At 39.9% G+C, this 25,743-nt stretch overlaps 1 protein-coding gene across 3 annotated transcripts in view; it reads left to right on the top strand.

Annotated features, from left to right (window-relative positions):
* The window catches only part of cpne5b (copine Vb), a 437,932-nt gene that overhangs the window by 238,409 nt on the left and 173,780 nt on the right, over window positions 1–25,743 (top strand). For all 3 annotated transcript variants that reach the window (XM_061922666.1, XM_061922665.1, XM_061922667.1), the window contains one exon: window positions 2,278–2,341. In XM_061922666.1, the coding sequence (XP_061778650.1) occupies window positions 2,278–2,341 (64 nt within the window). The remainder of the gene's footprint in view (window positions 1–2,277; window positions 2,342–25,743) is intronic.

Here is a 25,743-nt window from a genome sequence, read left to right as displayed (position 1 = left end):
GGATTTGGTACCCATCCCTTGTAGCCACATGGGACGCTTAATTGTATGTGCTTTAATTCTGATCTTAGTCTGTTAGGAGGGACCTTTTCTCATTAGTACAACCATAGTGAAAATCTATAAAAAAAAAAAAAAAGAAAACACTCCCACACTAATTTTTTTTGACTCAGTACCTGGATGAACCAACTAGACGCCTCTGGGCAAGTCCAACATGGCTGCTCTGCCTTAGACCATGTCTGGCTTCTTTACAAAGGAGAAAAAAAAATACATTTTTAGGAGGGTATTGTTTGAAAATTACTTCATAATGACTTCCAAAGTGTTCACTTTACATAATTTGTGTTCAAATGTGAATATCAAAAGAGTCATAATCAGTAGTGTGATTGATTAGCAAAGTTAGCTAAATGCAGACTAAGTTATTTCAATTGTTTGTTTATTGTTCAATATTGAAATCTTATAAACGGTGTTGGGAAAATACTGTAAGTGTGTCCTACAATAATTGTCCAGTTTCTAATGTTCCATTATACTGACATACAATATAACACTATTTTTTTTCTGCAGCTTTAAATATGTCATATACTTTACCAGCAAAATGAGACATTTTTGCTAAATCCTTGTTAACAGATTCAAGCAGCTTTACCTTGTGGTTTTATATAAATTGTCAGGAGAAGTAATCCAATTTAATTGTCTGGCTACACACTGAAACACACAATGAATACAAAGTTTGTCATCATGTTTGTGATAATGTATTTGTAAAATGTAACTAAAAATGTTGGAATGCAAGATAAAGTTATGTTGAGCTAACTTAAAAATCAAGAAATTTAAGTTGTAAACATTTTAAAATGGGTTAAACTTGTGACAAGATATCAATGTAAGCAATGAAATAAGTAAGCAATCAACATGCATGTAGATCAATGTACATGTGTATTAAGTGTGTTTCAGTTAAAAAGAGGTTTTACTGGTGAGAAAATCAGGTCACCTAAGATTAAAAAAAGCAACTAGTTGAAGACATTTTCACTTTAATTAATACTATGTAAAAACAGATGAATAGCGATGGTTGCCTCAATTTGTCTCGTTGGTTATTAAGTAATTACTTTTTAGAGTGCAGTTAAAGTAAAATAATTTATTGAAGTTGTTGGAGTTATAGCCACACTTTTAGACCAAGATATCGAGCAGTTCTTCCATTTTTCTGGTCCAAGTTCTACAGACAGGTGAGCGTGCCAATCAGGTCCGAGGACTGGCCCACTTTATTCTTTTAATTTTGTCCGATTTGACCATCCATAGCAGTCATGCAACCTTGACGTTACATTGTCATGTTGTGTGCGTGTGTGTGTGTGTGTGTGTGTGTGTGTGTGTGTGTGTGTGAGTGCGTGTGTGTGTGTATGTGTGTGTGTGTGCGTGTGTGTGTATGTGTGTGTGCGTGTTTGTGTGTGTGTGTATATATATATATATATATATATATATATATATATATATATATATATATATACATATGTATTCCATATGAGTTGGGAAATTGTATTAGATGTAAATATAAACGGAATACAATGATTTGTAAATCATTTTCAACCCATATTCAGTTGAATATGCTACAAAGACAAGATATTTCATGTTCAAACTCATAAACTTTATAAATATATATATATATATATATATATATATATATATATATATATATATATATATATATATATATATAAATGTTTTTACCCGCAGATATAAACCAAACCAAACCGTTTTCTGCGGGGAAAAACAACAACTTATTTTTAAGGGGGAAAATGATCATTATTAAGCAAATGCTGATCCGTGAGTACCCAGGATCCAATAAAGGCACCTTAAAATACTTGCATGGTAACATAAATACAAATATGTAGATTAGATACTCGTAAACATAGACGGCTGAGATTTAAATGCCCTCCCTCGTTCTCACATCTTTCATTTTCTTTGATCTGAACAATTTGAAACATGCAAATCACCTAATTTGCATGAGATAGCGGTGCAACCCTTGTTAAATGTTAAAATGTTCACTCTGGTAATGTCTGTCTTATAGCTCTTGAAACATCAAATAAAGTCCCGTTGTTTTAAAATTCAATAGACAAATCTATATGTGAATAACAAATAAAACTACACCACATTAATGTAATATTATTATGAAAATGCACAATACCTAAGTGAGTCCATGCATTATTTAGCCACATAATATGGATATAATGACGCTGAATATGTTAAGTGAATCAATGAAAGTACGTTTTCTCAAAAATGTTTTGCCTTTTTTTACAACAGAGGGATTCCAGGGAAGAAATGTGGCACTATCATCCTGTCTGCAGAGGAGCTGAGCAACTGTCGAGTAAGTAAACTGTCATCAATCTCACAGCTGACAACACTCGCTTCACGATGTGTGATATACACTGCATCCTAAAACACCACAGTAGTGGTGGGGTTTTTTTTTTGTGTGTGTGTGTATCATTCACAAGCCTTATGTGAGACAAGCACACATATGGTTTTCTTTTTTATAATGCAGTCTAACTCATAAATAAACACTAGCAAAAGTCAGCTAATATGATCAAACATCCAACAAACAATGTTGTGAATGTAACGTAGTATCAGACACATTTATAATAACAAGTAATATTTACGTATTTTGGTCATTTGAAGCTTTTAAGCACATTGATTTCACTCTTGCATTACAACATTCGCCGTTTCCTTCAATAACAACAACTACCATTAATCTACGTAAACTATAGATGTCAACATTGTGTATGTGCTGAAAAATTAATTTATGATTGTTTATCAAAATATAACTATAGATGTTAGCATTGTGTATAGATTAATTTATGATTGTTTATCAAGATAGAATTATGGATGTCAACATTGTGTACAGTAAGTGCTGAAAGATTCATGTATGATTGTTCATCATAGTATCACTATACAGTAGATGCCAACATCGTGTATGTGCTGAAAGATGCATTTATGATTGTTTATGAAAATATAATTATAGATGTAAACATTGTGTGTGTGCTGAATAATGCATTTATGATTGTTTATTAAAATATAACTATAGATGTCAACATTGTGTATGTGCTGAAATATTCATTTATGATTGTTTATCAAAATTTAACTATAGATGTCATCATTGTGTACGTGCTGAAAGATTAATTTATGATTGTTTCTGAAAATATACTGTAACTATAGATGTCAACATTGTGTATGTGCTGAAAGTTTCATTTACGATTATTGTCTTTGGTAAGAACGTAACTCTTTTAGGTTTTGCTCACGTTTGCTTTCTTTTATTGAGACTCGCTGAGTTGGTGCTTTTCGAAATGCTCGTAGCAAACGTGTTTAAGAAATACAAATAATATCAAGATATTACTTCAATGGGAAATAATTAACGTTAAAAGTATATCAACCCAACCTTTAAATAAGTGATCACTGCAAACTCAGGCATACTTTGACTCAGCTCCCTTGGACTGGATTGTGAGCTGCTTTTCTGGTCGTTGTTTAGAAAAATCTTGCACTCTTCCACCCTTTTTGATTACCTCTTGAGAAACTCTGATGGAACGTTTATCCTTTTCGCGATTTGATCGACTTGTACAGCAAGAATAGGGCATTTTTTCTCCGTGAAAGGCTAAGTGGCGCCTCGTTCCCATTAAGAACAGAGCTAGCTTGACCACCACGCACATTATATGGACGCCATCATAGTGCCTCCTTGTAGCTTTTCAAAAATGTATTAAAATGGAAAAAGATGCGGAAAAATATATTTTTGGGGTTTTAACATAGTTTTTGTAGGACAAACATGACACAAACCTTCCTAATTGTTAAAAGTCTCACTGTTTAATATGTTTCTGTTTATGCTTCTCTGGTAAAAGTATTTCGGGAGCTCCGTTTTGTCCTACTAATTTCAGCGGTCCTTGAACTCACCACTTACATTTAAAACTTTCTTCGTTGCTGCCACAGAAAGACGTGTTTTATGCAACTCCTTCTTTGTCTCATGTTGTCCACCAAATGATTTATGCTGTGCGTGAATTCACAAAGGTGAACTTTGTTGATAATGTTGACTTGTCAGGCATATTTTGTCAGTGCATGACTGCAAGGTAAGCCATGCTAACATGCTATTGAGGCCAAATGTGTGTACATATTGCATCATTATGCCTCATCTTTAGGTATATTTGAGATAGTTTCATTTCCTTTACTTATGTCCTCTGTGTATTTAATTTTTATTTGCATGTCACATGACAAATTATCTGTATGTATTATTGGCTGATAGTTGTTTGTGTGCCATGTTGTTCCAGACCACAGCAAACGTTACCCAGCTTGCAAAGATTGTAAAAAAATACCATTAGAATAAGACAGCCTGCCGTTTCATTTAACTTGGACACACACATCTATATCTTTGGCCATTCTGAGCCATTTCCAGGAATTGTCTCACCCTCTGAGAAGTGTTACTAATATTTTCCAATGTTATAAAAAAATATATACATTAAATATTACATTTTTACATTTCTGTCAACAAAGATTAACATCAGCATAGTCATTTTGATAGTAGACTAATATAGACACATCATGTATTGGTCTTCATTATGACACTTATATAAGGCACTTATAATACAGCTAATATAGACACTTACACCATGTGTCGCTTTCATTATAACACTTATATAAGACTTGAATAGTAATTTTAATTGTAGGCTAATATAGCTAATAGAGACACTTACATCATGTGTTGCCTTCATATAACACTTATATGGGACTTTTAAAGTAATTTCGACAGTAGGCTAATATAGCTAATATAGACACTTACATTATGTGATGCCTTCATTACAACCCTAATATAAGACTTTTAAAGCAGTGGTTCTTAGCCTTGTTGGAGGTACCGAACCCCACCACTTTCTAATGCGCATTCCCCGAAGCCTTCGTTCGTGAAACACAAAATGTTTTTTGTTTTTTTTCAACATCTTGACAAAGTTATGTTTTTTTTACTGATGCACAAAATGAACCGAGCATTAACATCACCTTGTTCAAAGAACAAAACCAACATAGTGCATGCATTCACAACAAATTCAACACCTGCAAATCAGATGGAAAATTAGAGGGAACCTTGTTTGGGGATAGAATAGAATTCAATAGAATTGAATAGAATAGAATAGAATAGAATGGACTTTATTGTCTTTATATTTGCACATAACACGATTAAAGACTCCAACTTAAGGTGTGTTAGTGGGAACAAATATGGGGTGAAATAAATAACACAAGAGGTAATAAAGGAAAAAACTAACAATTGAAATAAACAGACTACCATCCAATAAAAATAATAAGCAATCCTGTACAATATACAAAACACTATAGAAATACAAAATACTGTACAATATACAGAACAAGACAAGAGTACCGAACTTATAGATAACAATCAGTGTCGGACGTATTGGACTCGAAGGGTAGTATTGCACAGTAGGGTATTAGGGCATGATATTGTACATAGGTGAATTATTATTATTATTATTAGGGACGGCGTAGCGCAGTGGTAGAGTGGCCGTGCGCAACCCGAGGGACCCGGGTTCATGTCCCACCTAGTACCAACCTCGTCACGTCCGTTGTGTCCTGAGCAAGACACTTCACCCTTGCTCCTGATGGGTGCTGGTTAGCGCCTTGCATGGCAGCTCCCTCCATCAGTGTGTGTGAGTGTGTGTGAATGGGTAAATGTGGAAGTAGTGTCAAAGCGCTTTGAGTACCTTCAAGGTAGAAAAGCGCTATACAAGTACAACCCATTTATTATTTATTTATTTATATGTTAGAGTTCAACATGGTGACAGCTTTGGGAAAGAAGCTGTCTCTGAGACATCCATAATTCCATAATACGCAAATTGGGAGAAGTTTTTATCTACACGATGAGTCAGGAGGGTCTTGACCTCTGCGCCGCAGGCTCCACCGAAACCCTGAGGCCGACTCACTGAACCCCTAGGGTTCGATCGAACCCAGGTTAAGAACCACTGTTTTAAAGTCATAACACTTTTATATGGTATTTTATTTTTTGCAACTGCAGACAATTTTTTTTTTTTTTTTTTTTGGTCCGATATGGCTTTTTCAACATTTCTGGTTGGCGACCCCTGATATAGGCCATTGCGCTGAACCTTGGGGAACCGTGTGTCCACGAATGAAAAAGTATACTGCCACATGTAAACATTTGGTTCTGCTGGAAAGTTAGTCTCATTATTTGTTTTCGGTGGTCCTGTGTTTGGTTGCACATGTTTGTGTCCTGAGTTGCGCCTGTGTCATACCCTGGCCCTTGTTTCCTTCAATCAGCTCTCTCCTTCCTCTGTCTTGTCCAGGTGTACTCACTTGTCTAGTTAGTCTGTGTATTTAGGTCTCAGTCCGGTCTGGCCCTTGTTTCCTCCAATCAGCTCTCTCCTTCCTGTGTCTGTTCCAGGTCTGCTCACTTGTCTAGTTAGTCTGTGTATTTAAGTCTCAGTCCGGTCACCATATGTCTTGTGAGTTCTCTCTCCAAAGTCGTATAAGTAGTCATAGTTTTTCTCTTAGTTTTTTAGACATATCAGTTAGACTTTATTTGTCTAAAAAAGAAAAAAACTGTCTCCTCCCCGGGTTGGGGAGGAGACCCTGCCCCAAGTGGAGGAGTTTAAGTACCTAGGTGTCTTGTTCACGAGTGGGGGAAGATTGGATCGTGAGATCGACAGGCGGATCGGTGCGGCGTCTTCAGTAATGCGGACGTTGTATCGATCCGTTGTGGTGAAGAAGGAGCTGAGCCGGAAGGCAAAGCTCTCAATTTACCGGTCGATCTATGTTCCCATCCTCACCTATGGTCATGAGCTTTGGGTCATGACCGAAAGGATAAGATCACGGGTACAAGCGGCTGAAATGAGTTTCCTCCGCCGGGTGGGGGGGCTCTCCCTTAGAGATAGGGTGAGAATCTCTGCCATCCGGGATGAACTCAAAGTAAAGCCGCTGCTCCTCCACATCGAGAGGAGCCAGATGAGGTGGCTCGGGCATCTGGTCAGGATGCCACCCGAACGCCTACCTAGGGAGGAGGTCACGGGGAAGACCCAGGACACGCTGGTAAGACTATGTCTCCCAGCTGGCCTGGAAACGCCTCGGGATCCCCCGGGAAGAGCTAGACGAAGTGGCTGGGGAGAACAAAGTCTGGGCTTCCCTGCTTAGGCCGCTGCCCCCGCGACCTGACCTCGGATAAGCGAAAGATGATGGATGGATGGATGGATTGACAGTTAGACTTTCAATTTTATGTTTGAAGATTTTGAGTTCGGGCTTCATGGTAGCTTTTCTCTTAGTTTTTTTAGACATATCAGTTAGACTTTCAATTTTATGTTTGGATATTTTGAGTTCGGGCTTCACGGTGTCAGAGGGGTTAGTGCGTCTGCCTCACAATACGAAGGTCCTGCAGTCCTGGGTTCAATCCCAGGCTCGGGATCTTTCTCTGTGGAGTTTGCATGTCCTCCCCGTGACCCTCCGGGTACTCCGGCTTCCTCCCACCTCCAAAAGACATGCACCTGGGGATAGGTTGGTTGGCAACACTAAATTGGCCCTAGTGTGTGAATGTGAGTGTGAATGTTGATCTGTCTATCTGTGTTGGCCTTTCGATGAGGTGGCGACTTGTCCAGGGTGTAACTCACCTTCCGCCCAATTGTAGCTGAGATAGGCACCAGCGCCCCCCGCAACCCCAAAGGGAATATGCAGTAGAAAATTGATGGATGGATATATATATATATATGTATATATATATATACCGTATTTCCTTGAATTGCCGCAAGGCATATAGTATGCGCCTGCTTTGAATTACTGCCGGGTCAAACTCACGTCGCAAAAAAATTAGCGCATGCTTAGTCTTGCCGCCCTGTCAAACTCGTGACGTCATGAGTGACACTTCCCCTGTCATCATTTTCAAAATGGGGGAGGCTGATTATAATACCAGTAATTTGAAATTGCATAAAGGGAAGAAGATTAAGAGCTATTCAGTAGGATTTAAGGTACAAGCTTACATCACACTCAAATTGTTACTGCATGCCTTTCGTAAGTGCAGGAGTGAGAAGAGGTTTTAAAATAATTAGCGCATGCTTACTTTTACCGCATGCCTTTGGTAAGCGCAGGGGTGATAAGAGGCTTTAAATTAATTAGCGCCCCAGGGGCAATTCAAGGAAATACGGTATATATTTAAGAGTGCTCATTTTTTAAAGACACATTTTTGGAAAGGGGAGGGCGTGGTTTCATTTGCATTCTGGGAACGCCTTCACAAACAGGTTATAAATCTGACTGTAGGAAAAACAATTATGAAAAATGTACAAATCCAGTGCATATTATTACACCAGTGCTTTTCAAACTTTGGTGAGCTCCATCTAGTGGTGCGCCAAAGAATCACTCCATTAAAAGTACAGTGTTTTGTTTTTATTTATTCCATGTTACTGTTCAAAATGTGTGAAATGTAAGTGGCCAAAAAATATTAAATATACTTGTTAAATAAAAAATCTGCCTTGTTTTTTAATGAATGCATAGGCTAACTATGCTACTGTATTGGTCGTTGTGATGGTACTTAGAAAGCCAAGTGTTTTCTGAGGATCGAGAACCACTGATGTTCACGACAAGAAAGTGTTTTAAATGTAGATGAATAGTCCCCTTTAAATTATATAAACTCTGTGTTATGTAATAAATTAGTGTAATTAGTATTATTCTAATGATACTGTAGATTTAATCAATAAAACACTTTTTAGAACAAGTCTGGGGCCAATAAAAAAACAAGCTGTGGGCCCAAAATGACCCCCAGTCCGCTCTTTGGACACCTCTGCTGCTCTTTATTAGGAGAGGGTAAGTAAAGTCACTCCTGATTTTATATATGATGTATAAATACAATATAAACGAAACAATAAACACAGCAGCTCACAAAAGGTAAACAAGGTGAAAATGGAACACATATATTATACAATATAGACAATATGCATCAAACACTGAAGACAGAAGTCTTTAATATGGATGTCATTTTTCAAACAGTACATTGTCTAACAATGTCGTACAAGAAAATGTAAGTCTGTTATCGGGTTGTCTTGATACCTGTATTTTGATACCGGTACCAAAATGTTTTTCGATACTTTTCTAAATAAAGGAGACCACAAAAAACTGACATTATTTTAACAAAAATATCTGTTCATTCTTGCAATCAAATAACAATTTGGTCCTTAAATAAAATAGTGAACATACTAAACAACTTGTCTTTTAGTAGAAAGTAAACAAAACAAGGCTCCTAATTTGGCTGCTGATGTGTGCTGTAACTTATGTGTCATTTGTATTTTATTATTGTGTCAACATTATAATCTACTTGTTCATTTACTGTTAATATATGGTTATTTTCTGTTTCAACACGTTCTATCTACACTTCTGTTAAAATGTAATAATCACTTCTTCTGTTGTTTGGATACTTAACATTAGTTTTGGATGATACCACAAATTTAGGTATCAATCCGATACCGAGAAGCTACAGAATCATACGATGTTCATAATTTAAGTTTTCATGTGTCCAGGGACATATTTCCTGAGTTTATGAACATAATATGAATTTAAAAAGACAAAAGATTTTATGACGATAAAACATTTTGATGTAACCATAGTATCGACTTGATACGCTCTTGTACTTAGTATCATTACAGAGGATGTTAGGTGTAGATCCACCCATTTGTTTACATTTAGGCGTGCTAGCTTATGTTAGCGATGATGCCGATGAGTTATTGTATTCTCCTACGGTGTGTAGTGAAGCATTTTCAGCTATTCCTCATCCTGCAGGGATGATACTTGTAAGAAACTCACTTTATTTGTCGCCATGAGGTAAGGATTAGTGATTTAGAAGGAGCTAAAACACTGCTGACTGCAGATGGTGGTTCGCCTCAAGGGCGTTTTAGTGTGACAACTTCACCTTTATCGTCAGTTTTTAGGCCAAAATGCATCCGTTCTCCCTTTTCTGTCTACACACATTGTCTGCTTAAAAGTACTCCGTGATTGTGTACTGCTGAACATGCTCCTCTGCTCGTAAAACCAGCAATGTCATGACGTCATGCCCGTGAACCGGTACTTTTCAAACAGAGTAGAGTACAGTTTTTTGATTTATTAGTTCCTCAATACTATATGATACATAGATTGGCCAGATCTAGTTTTAGACTTGGATTGGTCAGATCTAGTCTTAGACTTGGATTGGTCGGATCTAGTCTTAGACTTAGATTGGTCAGATCTCGTCTTAGACGTAGAAGACGTTTCATTGCTCATCCGAGGAGGCTTCATCGGTCCGTGCTAATAGACTTTGGTCAGATATAGTCTTAGACTTAGATTGGTCAGATCTATTTTTGGACTTACATTGGTCTGATCTAGTCTTAGATTGGTCAGATCTAATCTTAGACTTAGAAGACGTTTCGCCACTCATCCAAGGAGGCTTCATCGGTCCATGCTAATAGACTTAGATTGGTCAGATCTTGTCTTAGACTTAGATTTGTAATGTCTGGTTGGCATAGCGATGCCAAGGATGCGTCGGACAAGAACACAACGTAAGGTAAGATATAAAGTATTTATTTAACGAAAAAAAGGCTAAGGAACAAAAATACTGACGCTAAACAGAAAGGCAAACAAATGGCGCTAGCATGGAGGCTAGGAAAAACTAACAGATACACTAAACTTGGAACAAAGGCAGAAAAAGGTAAAACAACACAATTAGCATGAGAGCTAGGAAAAAGGAATAAGCGTAGCATAAAAGCAAACGTGTAATAATGATCAATAGCAATCGTCACTTGTTGCGTATAAGCAAATTAGGAAATAAGGGAGGTGATTACAAGACACAGGTGTGCGTGGATAGCAAGGGGCAGGTTAACTAATGAGCTACCATGGTGACAGACTAAACAGGAAATAAGGACGTCAAACAACAGAGTGTTACCAAAAAGGAACAATAAGCAAGAATATGTAAAGATCCGAACGGCGGATCGCAACAAGATTGGTCAGATCTAGTCTTAGATTTAGATTGTACAGATTTATTCTTAGGACTTAGAAGTCCATGTTCATAGACTTCTATCGGTTAGGGTTTGTGTGTATTTTTGCTGGCGGCTATCACACCCCAACCTATTCACAGCAGCGAGGGCATCTGTTGTCACTCAGTGGAGGGGCACCGTTTTGAATGAAATAGTCCCCCGAAACATGATGAGGTGATGCTCATCATTCCCTCGACCAAGCCTGCGGTCTGAAGCTTCGGACGCTCCACTGAGCTCAGCGCACACTCATTAGAGGAGGATATTGGAAAGCAAGAGGGTGCAACCAAGCAAATTGTGCTCAGAGAGGAAAAGGAGTGGGAGAACTTGAAATATTGGTTGCAAAAGCAAATGTGCAATTAGAGGATGCAGAATTACAAAGTTTGTGTGAAAGACAACAAACGAAACAAAAACCATCGCATGAGTCAATAGGTGATTATTCACGCCCTGCAGGTAGCAGCTCCAAAATATCAGCTTGGATAATGACAATGTGGGACCGCGCTTTCCTTAATTAAAACGCAACACAGCCTGACCTTGTCCCCTCCGCTTGTCTTCTTTACAACGTTTGTATGATTAATTATTTCATATTTCATAACTGCTGGGGCCTGTTAAAATGTTCTCAAGGGAATGGCTAAGGTGTCCTTTAACCTTTGAGGATTTAAATTGACAGTCACTGTTCGATTCCGACTTAATGACAAAAAAAGACATTTGCATCTCTACAGCTCTTCAGACAATAAATCATATTTTATTGCAGTAAAATCGAAAATATCTAACAACGCAACATGGTCTCCTCGGAGGACCTTGTCGAGGAGCTTCCGTGTCTCAGTCAGTAAGTGTCCATACACTAAATTAGTCCTATTTTCTGAAATAGTTGGGTTCTAAATAAGTCTCCTTTAACCGAACTAGTTCGGGTTTTGGAAAGTCGGACCAACACACCTGTATCAGGTGATGGGAGACCAGATCTCGAGACGGGTATGGGGCTGTGCAACCTCTTCAGGCTGTATTTGTGCAAGCTAGCTGATTCACTTTCCGCACAACTGGCAAAAACATTCCTCTGGATATCAGTCGGGTCTCGAGCGTTTTTTTCCTTCCAATTTAAAACTCCTTCCATCGATCCACAGAGCCTTTTGGATGACCTTTAAGACATTCAAAAGTTTTGTTTCCATGATTTTCGTTCGAAAATTCATTCGAAAAATGTATTCCGTCACCTATCATTGGTACAGTCTTGATCGTAGCGTCAGGTTCGTAGCGGAATCCAATCCGAGATCATTTCTTGATGCTGTCTGCTATTTATCATCAGCATAGCCATTGGAAACCTAATATTTGTAATACGTGTCAATATCACTGTTATGTTTAGGAGAGAGAAGTAGACAGCACAGACCACAAGGGGACATAGTAAGCTCAATGCTTTATTATATATATATACACAATATGTATGATAATGAAACAATAATAATATAATCTCAACACGGGTATGGAGTGTGACCAAAAATTCAAGGGGGTGCATGGTGTGAGACTATTTGTAGGAATTAATGAGTGTTACCGGGAGTGTTGAGTGAGGAAGAAGACAAGTCCAAAAGGGGCTAGGCAGAAGAAGGTCCATAACACAAGCTGGAGGTCCGTGGGGCTGGAGAGAGATGTTGAGAGGTCCCTCTCCTAAGCGGGGGTTGAGGATCGAGGGAGGCAGTCCGGAATCCAGGGGAAATCCAGGCACACAGCTCGATCGCGGGAAACAGGGAAAGTACTGCGGGAAACACAAGGACATAAGACACAGGAACTGTGAAGGAGAGAGAGAGAGAGAGAGAGAGAGAGAGAGAGAGCGAGAGAGAGAGAGAGAGAGAGAGAGAGCAAGTACATGGGAGGGGAGCAAGAGACGCGATAGCTTACTGTAAACAGAGAACTACGTTCTGGCCTGGATCCTCGGGTTCGCTGGCCTTTATACTGCTCGTCTTCATCAGTCCCAGGTGCGCTGATTGCTGATCGTGTGACCAGTGCGTGACTGTGATGCGGCCAGCGCAAGCAGGGGCGTGTCCTGGTGCACTGCCAGCGGAGGCGCCGGCAGAACTTGCAGCTGCCGGATTGACGCGTGCCGGAGAAGAGTGGCCGTGGGCGTGTTCCGCGGAGTGCTTCGCGCGGCTCATTGATGAATGAGCATTGTAACGCATCCGGGCCGCGAAAATTACAGTGGACACCAGTTATAAGAAGTTGCAAGAATCTACAACTCCTAGTGTAATGTCATAGGTCAACCAGAAATGTAATTCAGTTACCCGCACTAAAATGAAATAAGCGTCCCCCGGTGTACGGGAGGCACACGGCATATGACCAATAATCACATAAGGGAGCTTGCATGGACACTTGGACTTCACACATAAGTGTGAAAATACAAAAAAAAAATCTTGGGGAAATCATAATAGTTTAGTGCCTGGAAATGTAGTGACTGATCCCTTTAGTACTTTGAGTTAATGACTAGTTTCTTTATCTCGTTTCACCTCTGCATCTCCTGATATCCATTCCTTCTTTCATTTAGTTTGTAACCCAAGCATGGTCCACTTGTCTGAATGAATGTGGTCTCGGTTCTGTCCCACATATCATTGATTTCTTGAGATTAATCAGGATCTGCTAAGGCTTGAAACCTGTTTTTCAGTTGCAGCACAAACACATTTCTAACCGTGTCGTCTTTCAGTTTTGCAACATCAAAATGTCTATTTCCTGCTCTCTTGATGCCTGCTTTCCTTACCTCCACTCTAACTGCTGCTACGACTAGATAGTGGTTGCTGCTGGCATCAATCAGCCACCCTCATCACCTTGTCTTCAAGGAGTGACCGTCTCCAGGTACCGTCTTTAATGATGTGGTCAATCTGGTATTTGTCTCTGTCATTCGGAAAAAGCCAAGTTAATTTATAGATACTTTTATGTGGGGAAAAATGTCCCTCCTAAGACCAACTCATTGGCAGGACAAAGGTCACTCAGCCATGGTCATTCATTGTTCCACAGCCATGTTCTCCCATTACTCACGGAAGGTTTGTGTTGTCATTTCCTATGTTATGTTTTACAGGAAGAGTTGAGACATCACAGACACAAGGGGGCGGTATAGCGCTATGATTTATTATATATATACACAATATACACGGTATAATAATGCGGACAGCACGGTGGAAGAGGGGTTAGTGCGTCTGCCTCACAATACGAAGGTTTTGAGTAGTCCTGGGTTCAATCCTGGGCTCGGGATCTTTCTGTGTGGAGTTTGCATGTCCTCCCCGTGACTGCATGGGTTCCCTCCGGGTACTCCAGCTTCCTCCCACTTCCAAAGACATGCACCTAGGGATAGGTTGATTGGCAACACTAAATCGGCCCTAGTGTGTGAATGTGAGTGTGAATGTTGTCTGTCTATCTGTGTTGGCCCTGCGATGAGGTGGTGACTTTTCCAGGGTGTACCCCTCCTTTCGTCCGATTGTAGCTGAGATAAGCACCAGTGCCCCCCGCCACCCCAAAGGGAATAAGCGGTAGGAAATGGATGGATGGATATAATAATACAACAATAATAATATAAACTAAGGAAATGGTGTGTGACTAGATCCAAGGTGTGTATGTGAGGCTATGTGTGTGATTAGCTGTAGTGTTTTACCAAATGTGTCGGGCAAGAAGAAGAACAAGACATGAAGGTGGTCCGTGGAGCAGGCAGATTGTCAGGGCGAATGGTGGGGCGTTGGAGGTCCGTGTCCAAGCGGGGGTCAAGGATCGAGGGAGGCAGTCCAAAGTCCAGGGAGAATCGAGGCTCGGAGATGGAGAACACTGGAAGCACTGCGGGAAACAGAAAAGGGCATGAGACGCGGAATCAATGTAGTCACAGGGAGCGATCTAGAATGCGGACGGAAGCCAGACACAGAATGCTCACAATGTAACAGGATTAACTAGGATCCTTGGGTCCGCTGGTCTTTATACCGCTCGCCCTCATCAGTCCCAGGTGTGTAGATTGCTGATCGCCCACAGCTTTGCCGGCATGTGGGCAGGGATGTGTATCTAGGCACGCTGCCAACAGAGGTGCTGGCAGACCCAGCTGCCAGAGAAAAGTGGGTTCCAGCCCGCGCCGTGACATCCTACTTTTCATTTAAGTTTCCCATTACAATTTTCATGTCATGTCCTGGAATCTTGCTCAGATTGTACCTGTTTGTAGAAGTCATCTTTTCTGAATTCATGACTATCATTTGTTGGAGCACAACATTGGAGAATTGTGGTATTTATTTGCTTTCCCTTCAGCCTGATTTTGATTAGCCTACAATTGATTGTAGGCTGTCCTTTGTCACTGATTCTGTTCATAACTTTTATGGACAGAATTTCTAGGCGCAATCAAGGCTTTGAGGGGATCTGGTTTAGTGGCTGCAGGATTAGGTCTCTGCATTTTGCGATGATATGGTACTGATGGTTTCATCTGGCCAGGATCTTCAGCTTTCACTGGATCGGTTTGTAGCCGAGTGTGAAGGGACCGGGATGAGAATCAGCACCTCCAAGTGCGAGTCCATGGTTCTCGCCCAGAAAAGGGTGGAGTGCCATCTCCAGGTTGGAGAGGAGACCCTGCCCAAAGTGGAGGAGTTCAAGTACGTAGGAGTCTTGTTCATGAGTGAGGGAAGAGTGGGTCGTGAGATCGACAGGCGGATCGGTGCGGCGTCTTCAGTAATGCGGACGCTGTGTCGATCCGTTGTGGTGAAGAAGGAACTGAGCTGGAAGGCAAAGCTCTCAATTTACCGGTCGATCTACGGTCCCATCCTCACCTATGGTCATGAGCTTTGGGTTGTGACCAAAAAGCCAAGATCACAGGTACAAGCGGCCGAAATGAGTTTCTTCCGCCGGGTGGCGGGGCTCTCCCTTAGACATAGGGTGAGAAGTTCTGCCATCCAGGGGGAGCTCAAAGTAAAGCCGCTGCTTCTCCACATCGAGAGGAGCCAGAAGAAGTGATTCGGGCATGTGGTCAGGATGCCACCCGAACTTCTCCCTAGGGAGGTGTTTTGGGCACATCCAACCAGTAGGAGGCCATGGGGAAGACCCAGGACACATTGGGAAGATTATGTCTCCCGGCTGGCCTGGGAACGCCTCGGGATCCCCCAGGAAGAGCTGGACGAAGTGGTTGGGGAGAGGAAAGTCTGGGCTTCTCAACTTAGGCTGCTTCCCCCGCGACCCGACCTCGGATAAGTGGAAAAAGATGAATGGATGGATGGATACTATTGATAGTTTTTTATTTCTTCAAGCTTCTTTCTCTCTCCAGTGTTGATGATGATCTTTGCGCATCCTGTCTATCTACTGCACATTTGCTTATTCCAAGGATATCAATCTGGTAATGTTTGATTTCTGATGTAACTTGTGTTATGATCCAAGTTTCATACGTTGATCCTAGTTCTACGTTTGGCATTTAGGACTTCTGATTTCCTGCCAATGATGTCTTTTCGGCTTTTGCTACTGCCATTCATTGACGTATCTACTGATAACTTTGGAAGCACATTACGCCACACAGTTTCAGTCTATTCGTTGCTGTTTCCCTAACATAATTATTTTCAAAATACACGGTCGTTAGCCATGTGTCCAACCCCAATAGATCACTCTTTGTCTGGACTCACGCTTTTGACCTGTCTGGCTTGGGAATCCCTAACACCTATGTGTCAAAGTCAAGGCCCGCGGGCCAGATCTTGCCTGCAAATAAATTATCTATGGCCCCCGGGATGATGTTTCATTAGTATTAGAACCGGCCCACAAGTCACAGCCGCCTGCTGCTGTTTTGCACGTACCAATACTCCATCAGTGTTGGCACTAGGAATTTTCAAAATCGGGTCCCAGGGACCCCATCAAGTCATAAAAATGGGGTCCGACAGTAGATTTTTTTGGGTTCCAATTTTTGATCACCGTTTTGAAAACAAATTATAAATGTATGCATTATCCTGTTAGCTCTCACATTCTATATTGTTTCTTGGAAAAAGGTTGTCATAAACATTACTCAATTCATTAACAAAAAAAATACAAAAGAAAACAGATATTAATGCATATGTAAATGTGTTAAGTTATAAACATTTATTCCCTTTCTTCTTTCCTTCATGGCTCTAAACTTTACTGCTGCCGGTATAGTTTTTTCTATATTTTTATCGTAATATTTTCAGAATGTACTTTTCTATTTTTGGCCAAAGTAAGGCAAAGAAAACAATCTGACGTTGTCTTATTTTTTTAGTTTCAATGCCATGATATTAATAGTCCGGCCATCGTGTGCACAGATTTTCCTCCATGCGGCCCCTGAGCTGAAAAGACTTTGACAACCCTGATGTAGATCATAGATAATGTCTCTTACCTGGATAGTACAAGAATGAGGACGTATTCCGACAAGTTGGTACACTTTGATAGCCAATTTAGACCCAGGAATGGTGAGAACGAGGCAAAAAGAGACTTAGTTCCACTCCCATGTTTTTCTTTGCAAGGATTAATAGTCATTCTTCATCTAAATGGGGATATATGAACATCCTAGCAGTCTGCATCTTAATGACAGCAGACCTTGTCCAGTAAGTGATGTTTTATTGTGTGTTGGTTCTCATAAAGTCTGCAATGAGTAATAATCAGTGATGTTGTTAAAAAGAGCCAGTGTTGCTATGCGGCACTGGTTTTGAAATGCTTGAAATGATCAAAATACGTAAATATTAAATATTATAAATGTTACTACATGACATACGTATATACTTATATCATGTATATAAAAGCTTAATTGAGTTGTTTAGATGTTTTAAATGGCTTTATAAGCAGAATATAGCGGTTCTTATAGGTTCCTTTTTAAGGTGACTTTGATTGCAATTATTAACTATTTAGAATGCATTAAAAAAAAAAAATCTGTCGTCCAGTCTTTCATAATGATTGTGAAAGTGCAGTTCTCTTTTATGAGTGTTTAAAACATATTTGGATTCCTATTTTTTCTACTGCTTTTGTTCACATATAAAAATATATACCGTGTAGCCGCTGGGGCGCTAATTAATTTAAACCTCTTCTCACCCCTAAACTTACCAATGGCATGCAGTAAAAAATTTGAAAAAAAAATGTCTGCGGCCGCAGCCCGGTGGTTGGGGACAACTGCCCTACAACATGCCATCGCGCTCACCTTTGCACCATGCTATCTGCGTGCCAGTAGAACACATGCATTTTGCTGCTTCTCAAAGAAGATTGCAATGCATACTTGCTCAACAGCCATACCGTTTGCACTGATGGTTGTGATATAAACAACTTTAAATCTCTTACTAATATGCGCCACACTCTGTGAACCCTAATCAAACAAGAATAACAAACACATTTCTGGAGAACATTGGCTCTGTAACACATTATAAACGCAACATAACAACTACCCACAATGCCATGCATCCATGACTCTTGGCTATATTATACACGCGCACCCAACCCTGCCCACCTCAACCGCTGCACGGAAAGGGGGGGCTGGGGGGGTTTGGTGCAAGCGGGTGTATAATATAGCCAAGAGTCATGGATGCATTGGAATTCTGGGTAATTCTTATGTTGCGTTTATAATGTGTTACAGAGCCAATGTTCTCCAGAAGTGTGTTTGTTATTCTTGTTTGGTTAAGGTTCACAGAGTGTGGCGCATATTAGTAAGAGTGTTAAAATTGTTTTATACCACAACCATTAGTGTGATCTGTATGGCTGTGGAACAAGACCACTAATTTACACATATTAGAAGCTAAAACAAACTCCTACGCCATATTGAAAATGACGGTAGGGGAAGTGTTACTCGTGACGTCTTGAATTTGACCCGGCGGTAAAAGTAAGCATGCACTTATTAATTTGGGGAGTGAGTTTTACCTGTTAGTAATTCAAGGCAGGCACATATTACATGCCTGGCAGCTATTCAAGGAAATACGGTAAACGTTTTTGTTTTTATTTTAATAATAATAAGAATGGATTAGATTTTATATCACACTTTTCTATTATTAGATACTCAAAAACACTTGAATACCCATTTCATCCAATTATGTCAGTTTATTTTATTTTGAAATATTTTCCTAAAATGAGGTATCAGCCATACAGTAAATGTTAAAAGGCTGGGGTATTGGAGTAAAGATCAGGCCTAAATGTACATCAAATTAGCAATAAAATATAATGTATTTGAAATGTTTTATTTTTTGCTGTGCCAAGTAGCAGTGTAGTATCATTGGACCAAAAAATTCCCCCTCAACCACAATTATAATTAGACATTTTAACAGTAAAGGCAATATAATTTTGCATTGTCTAATTTCAGGGTTTCATTTTGGATATAAAAAGTACACTTGGTCATATTTACTGTAAATGGATAGGTTTTGGTGCAGGTATTTCTCTGCCTGTTCATTGCTTATTTATCAATATTTGAAAGTATTTGAAATTAAAATATTAAAATAAAACATGGAAAACAATCATCTAAGGAAAAATCATTCCATTCAGAGTAACACAACTAAGCTATGGACATAAACACACAAATTGACCTCAAAAGACAAAAAAAGAGGGTTAAAAAACATTACATTAAACATTTTATATCTGAAATTTTTTTTATGTCTTGCATCTCATCATGCTGCTTACCTAATCTACTGTAAAAAAACATGTCTCTGAATCTCACTTCAAAATGTGCAATCAGTCAGAAAGGATTTAGCACAGGGGTTGGCAACCCAAAATGTTGAAAGAGCCATATTGGACCAAAAATACAAAAACAAATCCATCTGGAACCGCAAAAAAATAAAAGCCATATTACATACAGACAAGGTGTCATGAGATATAAATTGTATTATGAGGACTTAAAGGAAACTAAATGAGCTAAAATATACCTACAAATGAGGCATAATGATGCAATATTTACAAACTCTGTTTCCATATGAGTTGGGAAATTCTGTTAGATGTAAATAAAAACGGAATACAATGATTTACAAATACTTTTCAACCCATATTCAATTGAATGCACTACAAAGATAAGATATTTGATGTTCAAACTCATAAACTTATTTTTTTTTTGCAAATAATAATTAACTTAGAATTTCATGGCTGCAACACATGCCAAAGTGGTTGGGAAAGGGCATGTTCACCACTGTGTTACATCACCATTTCTTTTAAAAACTCTCAATAAACGTTTGGGAGCTGAGGAAACTAATTGTTGAAGCTTTGAAAGTGGAATTCTTTCCCATTCTTGTTTTATGTAGAGCTTCAGTCGTTCAACAGTCCGGGGTCTCTGCTGTTGTATTTTACGCTTCATAATGCGCCACACATTTTTGATAGGAGACAGGTCTGGACTGCAGGCGGGCCAGGAAAGTACCCGCATTCTTTTACTACGAAGCCACGCTGTTGTAACACGTGGCTTAGCATTGTCTTGCTGAAATAAGCAGGGGCGTCCATGATAACGTTGCTTGGATGACAACATATGTTTCTCCAAAACCTGTGTGGACCATTCAGCATTAATGGTGCCTTCACAGATGTGTAAGTTACCCATGCCTTGGGCACTAATAGACCCCATACCATCACAGATGCTGGCTTTGGAACTTTGCGCCTATAACAATCCGGATGGTTATTTTCCTCTTTGGTCCGGAGGACACCACGTCCACAGTTTCCAAATATAATTTGAAATGTGGACTCGTCGGACCGCAGAACACTTTTCCACTTTGCATAGGTCCATCATAGATGATCTCGGGCCCAGAGAAGCCGGCGGTGTTTCTGGGTATTGTTGCTAAATGGGTTTTGCTTTGCATAGTAGAGTTTTAACTTGCACTTACAAATGTAGCGACCAACTGTAGTTACTGACAGTGGTTTTCTGAATTGTTCCTGAGCCCATGTGGTGATGATATCCTTTACACACTTATGTTGGTTTTTGATGCAGTACCACTCGAGGGATCAAAAGTCGATAATATCATCTCTTACGTGCATTGATTTCTCCAGATTCTCTGAACCTTTTGATGATTTTACGGACCATAAATGGCAAAATCCCTAAATTCCTTGCAATAGCTCGTTGAGAAAAGTTGTTCTAAAACTGTTCGACAATTTGCTTACAAAGTGGTGACCCTCGCCCCATCCTTGTTTGTGAATTACTTAGCATTTCATGGAAGCTGCTTTTATACCGAATCATGTCACCCACCTGTTCCCAATTAGCCTGCACACCTGTGGGATGTTCCAAATAAGTGCTTGATAAGCATTCCTCAACTTTATCAGTATTTATTTCCACCTTTACCAACTTCCTTGTCACCTATTGCTGGCATCAAATTCTAAAGTTAATGATTATTTGCAAAAAAAAAACAATGTTTATCAGTGTGAACATCAAATATGTTGTCTTTGTAGCATATTCAACTGAATATGGGTTGAAAATTATTTGCAAATAATTGTATTCCGTTTATATTTACATCTAACACAATTTCCCAACTCGAATGGAAACAGGGTTTGTACATACAGCTAGCCTAAATAGCATGTTAGCATCGATTAGCTTGCCGTCATGCAGTGACCATATATAGCTGATTAGCACTCCACACAAGTCAACAACGTCAACAAAACTCACCTTTGAGCATTCACGCACAACGTTGATAGTTTGGTAGACAAAATGAGACAGAAGAAGAAGTGGCATAAAACACGTCTTAGAAAGTCGGAGAAAGTTATACATGTAAACATACTACGGTGAGTTCAAGGACCGCCAAAATTAGTAGGACAAAACGGCTTTCGCCAAATACTCGAATCAGTGAAGCAAGTTTAATATAAACTGTGTGCTTTATAACAATTAGGGAGGTTTGTGTCATGTTTGTCCTCCTATAGAAACCCTATTAAAACAAAAAATATGTTTTTTTCCCCCTCATCTTTTTCCATTTTTCATACATTGTTTAAAAAGCTCCAGGGAGCCACTAGGGCCGCGATAAAGAGCCGCATGCGGGTTGCTGACCCCTGATTTAGCACTAAGCCCATTTCTATGCTGTAACATTTTGAAACACCAAATATGAAGAGAAATGAGAAGTACATCTTGCCTTGTACATGCATGCTTTAAAAATTAATACGCTGATTCTCCACATAACCACAAATACTGTCTCTGCACGAGTGTGAGTTTGTGCTGCCGAGTGTGAGTTTGTGCTGGACATTAATGATGCGCCAGCAGATGTATATTTAATACCTCCAACACCGTTCATTGCCATGAATGTTTTCATGTGCCCATTATTATCTCAGCAGCACCTCCCAGATATGCGGTAAGTGTCCGTTCGCTGGCCCAATCAGGGCACCCGCAGCTGCAGCTGCATCACACGCAAACACGTCAACCAACGTGGATAAAAGGAGCCTTGAACAAAACATTGGTGATAAGAAGCAGTTTTGTTCTACACGTTGCTTCCAAAGTCACTGATTTGAATATGACACCTGCTATCAATGAGCTATAAAGAAGAAAGAGATGAAATCATACAATTATAAATATTCCCGACACCAGAGATGAACAAGAATTCCTGAATTCAGGGAACTGAATTGTCACATCAACACTGATTTATGCATGACATAAGATGTTGTGCCCGAGGTCCCAGATCCCAACATGCACCAAAAATGGAGTATGTGGTAAAATGATAGTTAAAAGGGATCCGCACTTTTTTTTAAATTTTGCTTATTGTTCCAATCATTATGAGAGACGTGAAAACAAAGTTTTTTTTTCTTTCTTTTGCATTCTAAAATGTAAAAATCGGTGCGTTCTAGGTGGTGATCAATGCAGCTAATTGGAGCAATCAATTCTACCTAAAAATCACTTTAAAAATGCTTTCAGTAACCTGTATAATAACCAAGCTGTAGTGACATTGTTATTGTAAGAGTGAACACTGAGGAACTCTTTTTCCAGTGTATTAACAGATCAAGGTGCTTTGGTAGTACCGGTAAAAGCTAACTACGGAAAGAGATAAACTTCTACGTCAGTACCCAAAACGCGTTTGAGATTGTAATGCACAACACAAGGTGATAGGAAAAAAATCTGTACTGACTGAAAAACATGAACAATCATAATACAGTATCTGTAAAGTACTTCCAGGGTTTCCCGCAGCGCTTTGTTCCTAAGATGGCGCCTTAACAACAAAGAGCAGCCGAACCTAAAGTCTTAACAAGCTGCACCGCTCCGTTCTGCCTCTGTCTCAGTCAGTACTCTCTGTAGCACCCAGCATTGTCCCACCCACACAACCATCTGATTGGTTACACGCAGAGCAGTAACAGCCAATCAGCAGTGCGTATTCAGAGTGGTAACAGCCAATCAGCAGTACATATTCAGGGCGCATGGAGTCTGTGCTCCAGCGTCGTGATGAGGAGATAGGTGTTTAACAGGTAAGCATCAGACAGCGGACTCTCCCCAAATTATAATAAACACCACCCAGTCAACTATTAGTAACATCACTATGAGCCCGTTGACATTCTAGAAACATAAACGGCAGCTCAGTTCGCTCGCAGTCCTTGAGGTGAAGGCGATTTAACTTTTAGCGTAACTTTAGCTCATATTGCGGTGTGTTAAGGACAGCAAAGCTCTCGCTGTCCGTTATTTGACTGTACCTTTTTCTGTGTTGATTGAGCTGTGTTGAAGCAGCAAAAAAGGACATCATGTTAAATGTAGAGTTTCCTGAAGCTGTCTCTGATAGTGTATATAATGATGTAACTGCATCATAAAGCCTACATGAACTCCATGGTGTTTAAGGATGAATACACACTCCTATTGCGCTATTTTTTTCAGTTATAGTTACATTAATCATTAGTAATGTAGCAGCCTAGTTTTGAATGGCAGGGTCCCTGCTATCACATCCATCCATCCATTTTCTACCGCTTATTCCCTTTTGGGGTCGCGGGGGGTGCTGGCGCCTATCTCAGCTACAGTCGGGCGGGAGGCGGGGTACACCCTGGACAAGTCGCCACCTTATCGCAGGGCCAACACAGATAGACAGACAACATTCACACTCACATTCACACACTAGGGCCAATTTAGTGTTGCCAATCAACCTATCCCCAGGTGCATGTCTTTGGAAGTGGGAGGAAGCCGGAGTACCCGGAGGGAACCCACGCATTCACGGGGAGAACATGCAAACTCCACACAGAAAGATCCCGAGCCTGGATTTGAACCCAGGACTGCAGGATCTTCGTATTGTGAGGCAGACGCACTAACCCCTCTGCCACCGTGAAGCCCCCTGCTATCACATGTTGATAAAAATATAACTTTTACATAATGAAAATCAACTACAGGCTTCCCAAATGCTGTAATAAATTAAGCTTGATGAGTTGAGCACATGTCAGCATGTGGCATAATAATGACATACTTAGTATTTCAGGTAACTAGAACTGTCTTGTTTTTACTTTATGGAAAAAATATTGAGATTTATATCGTACATCACCATTCAGCGTATGGAGCGTAAAACACAACCAAAAAGTGTAGGCTTCTTCACACGACGAAGCCGGCCTACTTCACCACAGTCTGTAGTCTATCCTTACACCCACCACCCCCTTACCCGGTTTGTCCGCCGGAGGGACACCAAAGTAACTAAGACATTTTCTGGGGGAAACACTACTGTTACTACAATATTTTTAGATATTTTAAAAATGTGCTTGCCAAAAAAAGTATGATAAAGAAAACAATTTGAAGTTGTCTTAAATTTGACATTATATGCCATGATTTTACCAAAGCCCTGTGATTAGGTGGCGACTTAACCAGGGTGTACCCTGCCTACCGCCCGAATGAAGCTGAGATAGACTCCAGCGACCCCACGTGACCCCAAAAGGGACAAGCGGTAGAAAATGGATGGATGGATGGATGGATGGATTTTACCAGTCCGGCTCACATGGGAATAGATTTTCCTTCATGCGGCCTGTCAGCTAAAATGACTTCAACACTCCTGCTTTGAGCTGATAATAATTATCTCCACTATCAATTATCATTATGGATGCTCATTGGAGCAGAAAGTAATTATATATTAACAGGAAATCAATAAGTTGATGAATAAGAGTCTAGGGAGGATAATCTAATTACCGTTGGTGTGTCAGTATTGTCATAGTCGGTACACGCATTTAAGAGGGTGGATTGATCGATAAAATGGTGGTGTTGACACCAAGGGTAAACACAATATACAAACCCCGTTTCCATAGTAGTTGGGAAATTGTGTTGGATGTAAATATAAACGGAATACAATGATTTGCAAATCCTTTTCAACCCATATTCAATTGAATGCACTACAAAGACAACATATTTGATGTTCAAACTCATAATTTTTTTTTTTTTGCAAATAATAATTAACTTTGAATTTCATGGCTGCAACACGTGCCAAAGTAGTCGGGAAAGGGCATGTTCACCACTGTGTTACATCACCTTTTCTTTTAACAACACTCAATAAATGTTTGGGAACTGAGGAAACTAATTGTTGAAGCTTTGAAAGTGGGATTCTTTCCCATTCTTGTTTTATGTAGAGCTTCAGTCTTTCAACAGTCCAGGGCCTCCGCTGTCGTATTTTACGCTTCATAATGCGCCACACATTTTCGATGGGGTCAGGTCTGGACTGCAGGCGGGCAAGGAAAGTACCCGCACTCTTTTTTTACATAGCCACGCTGTTGTAACACTTGTATTGCTGAAATAAGCAGGGGCGTCGATTAAACGTTGCTTGGATGACAACATATGTTGTTCCAAAACTGTATGGACTATTCAGCATTAATGGTGTCTTCACAGATGTGTAAGTTACCCATGCTTTGGGCATAATACACCCTCATACCATCACAG

The sequence above is a fragment of the Nerophis ophidion genome, linkage group LG16 (assembly GCF_033978795.1).
Source record: "Nerophis ophidion isolate RoL-2023_Sa linkage group LG16, RoL_Noph_v1.0, whole genome shotgun sequence".
NCBI classification, from domain to species: domain Eukaryota; kingdom Metazoa; phylum Chordata; class Actinopteri; order Syngnathiformes; family Syngnathidae; genus Nerophis; species Nerophis ophidion.
The sequence above is the reverse complement of the archived record's forward strand: the minus strand, read 5'-3'. Positions and strand labels throughout refer to the sequence as shown.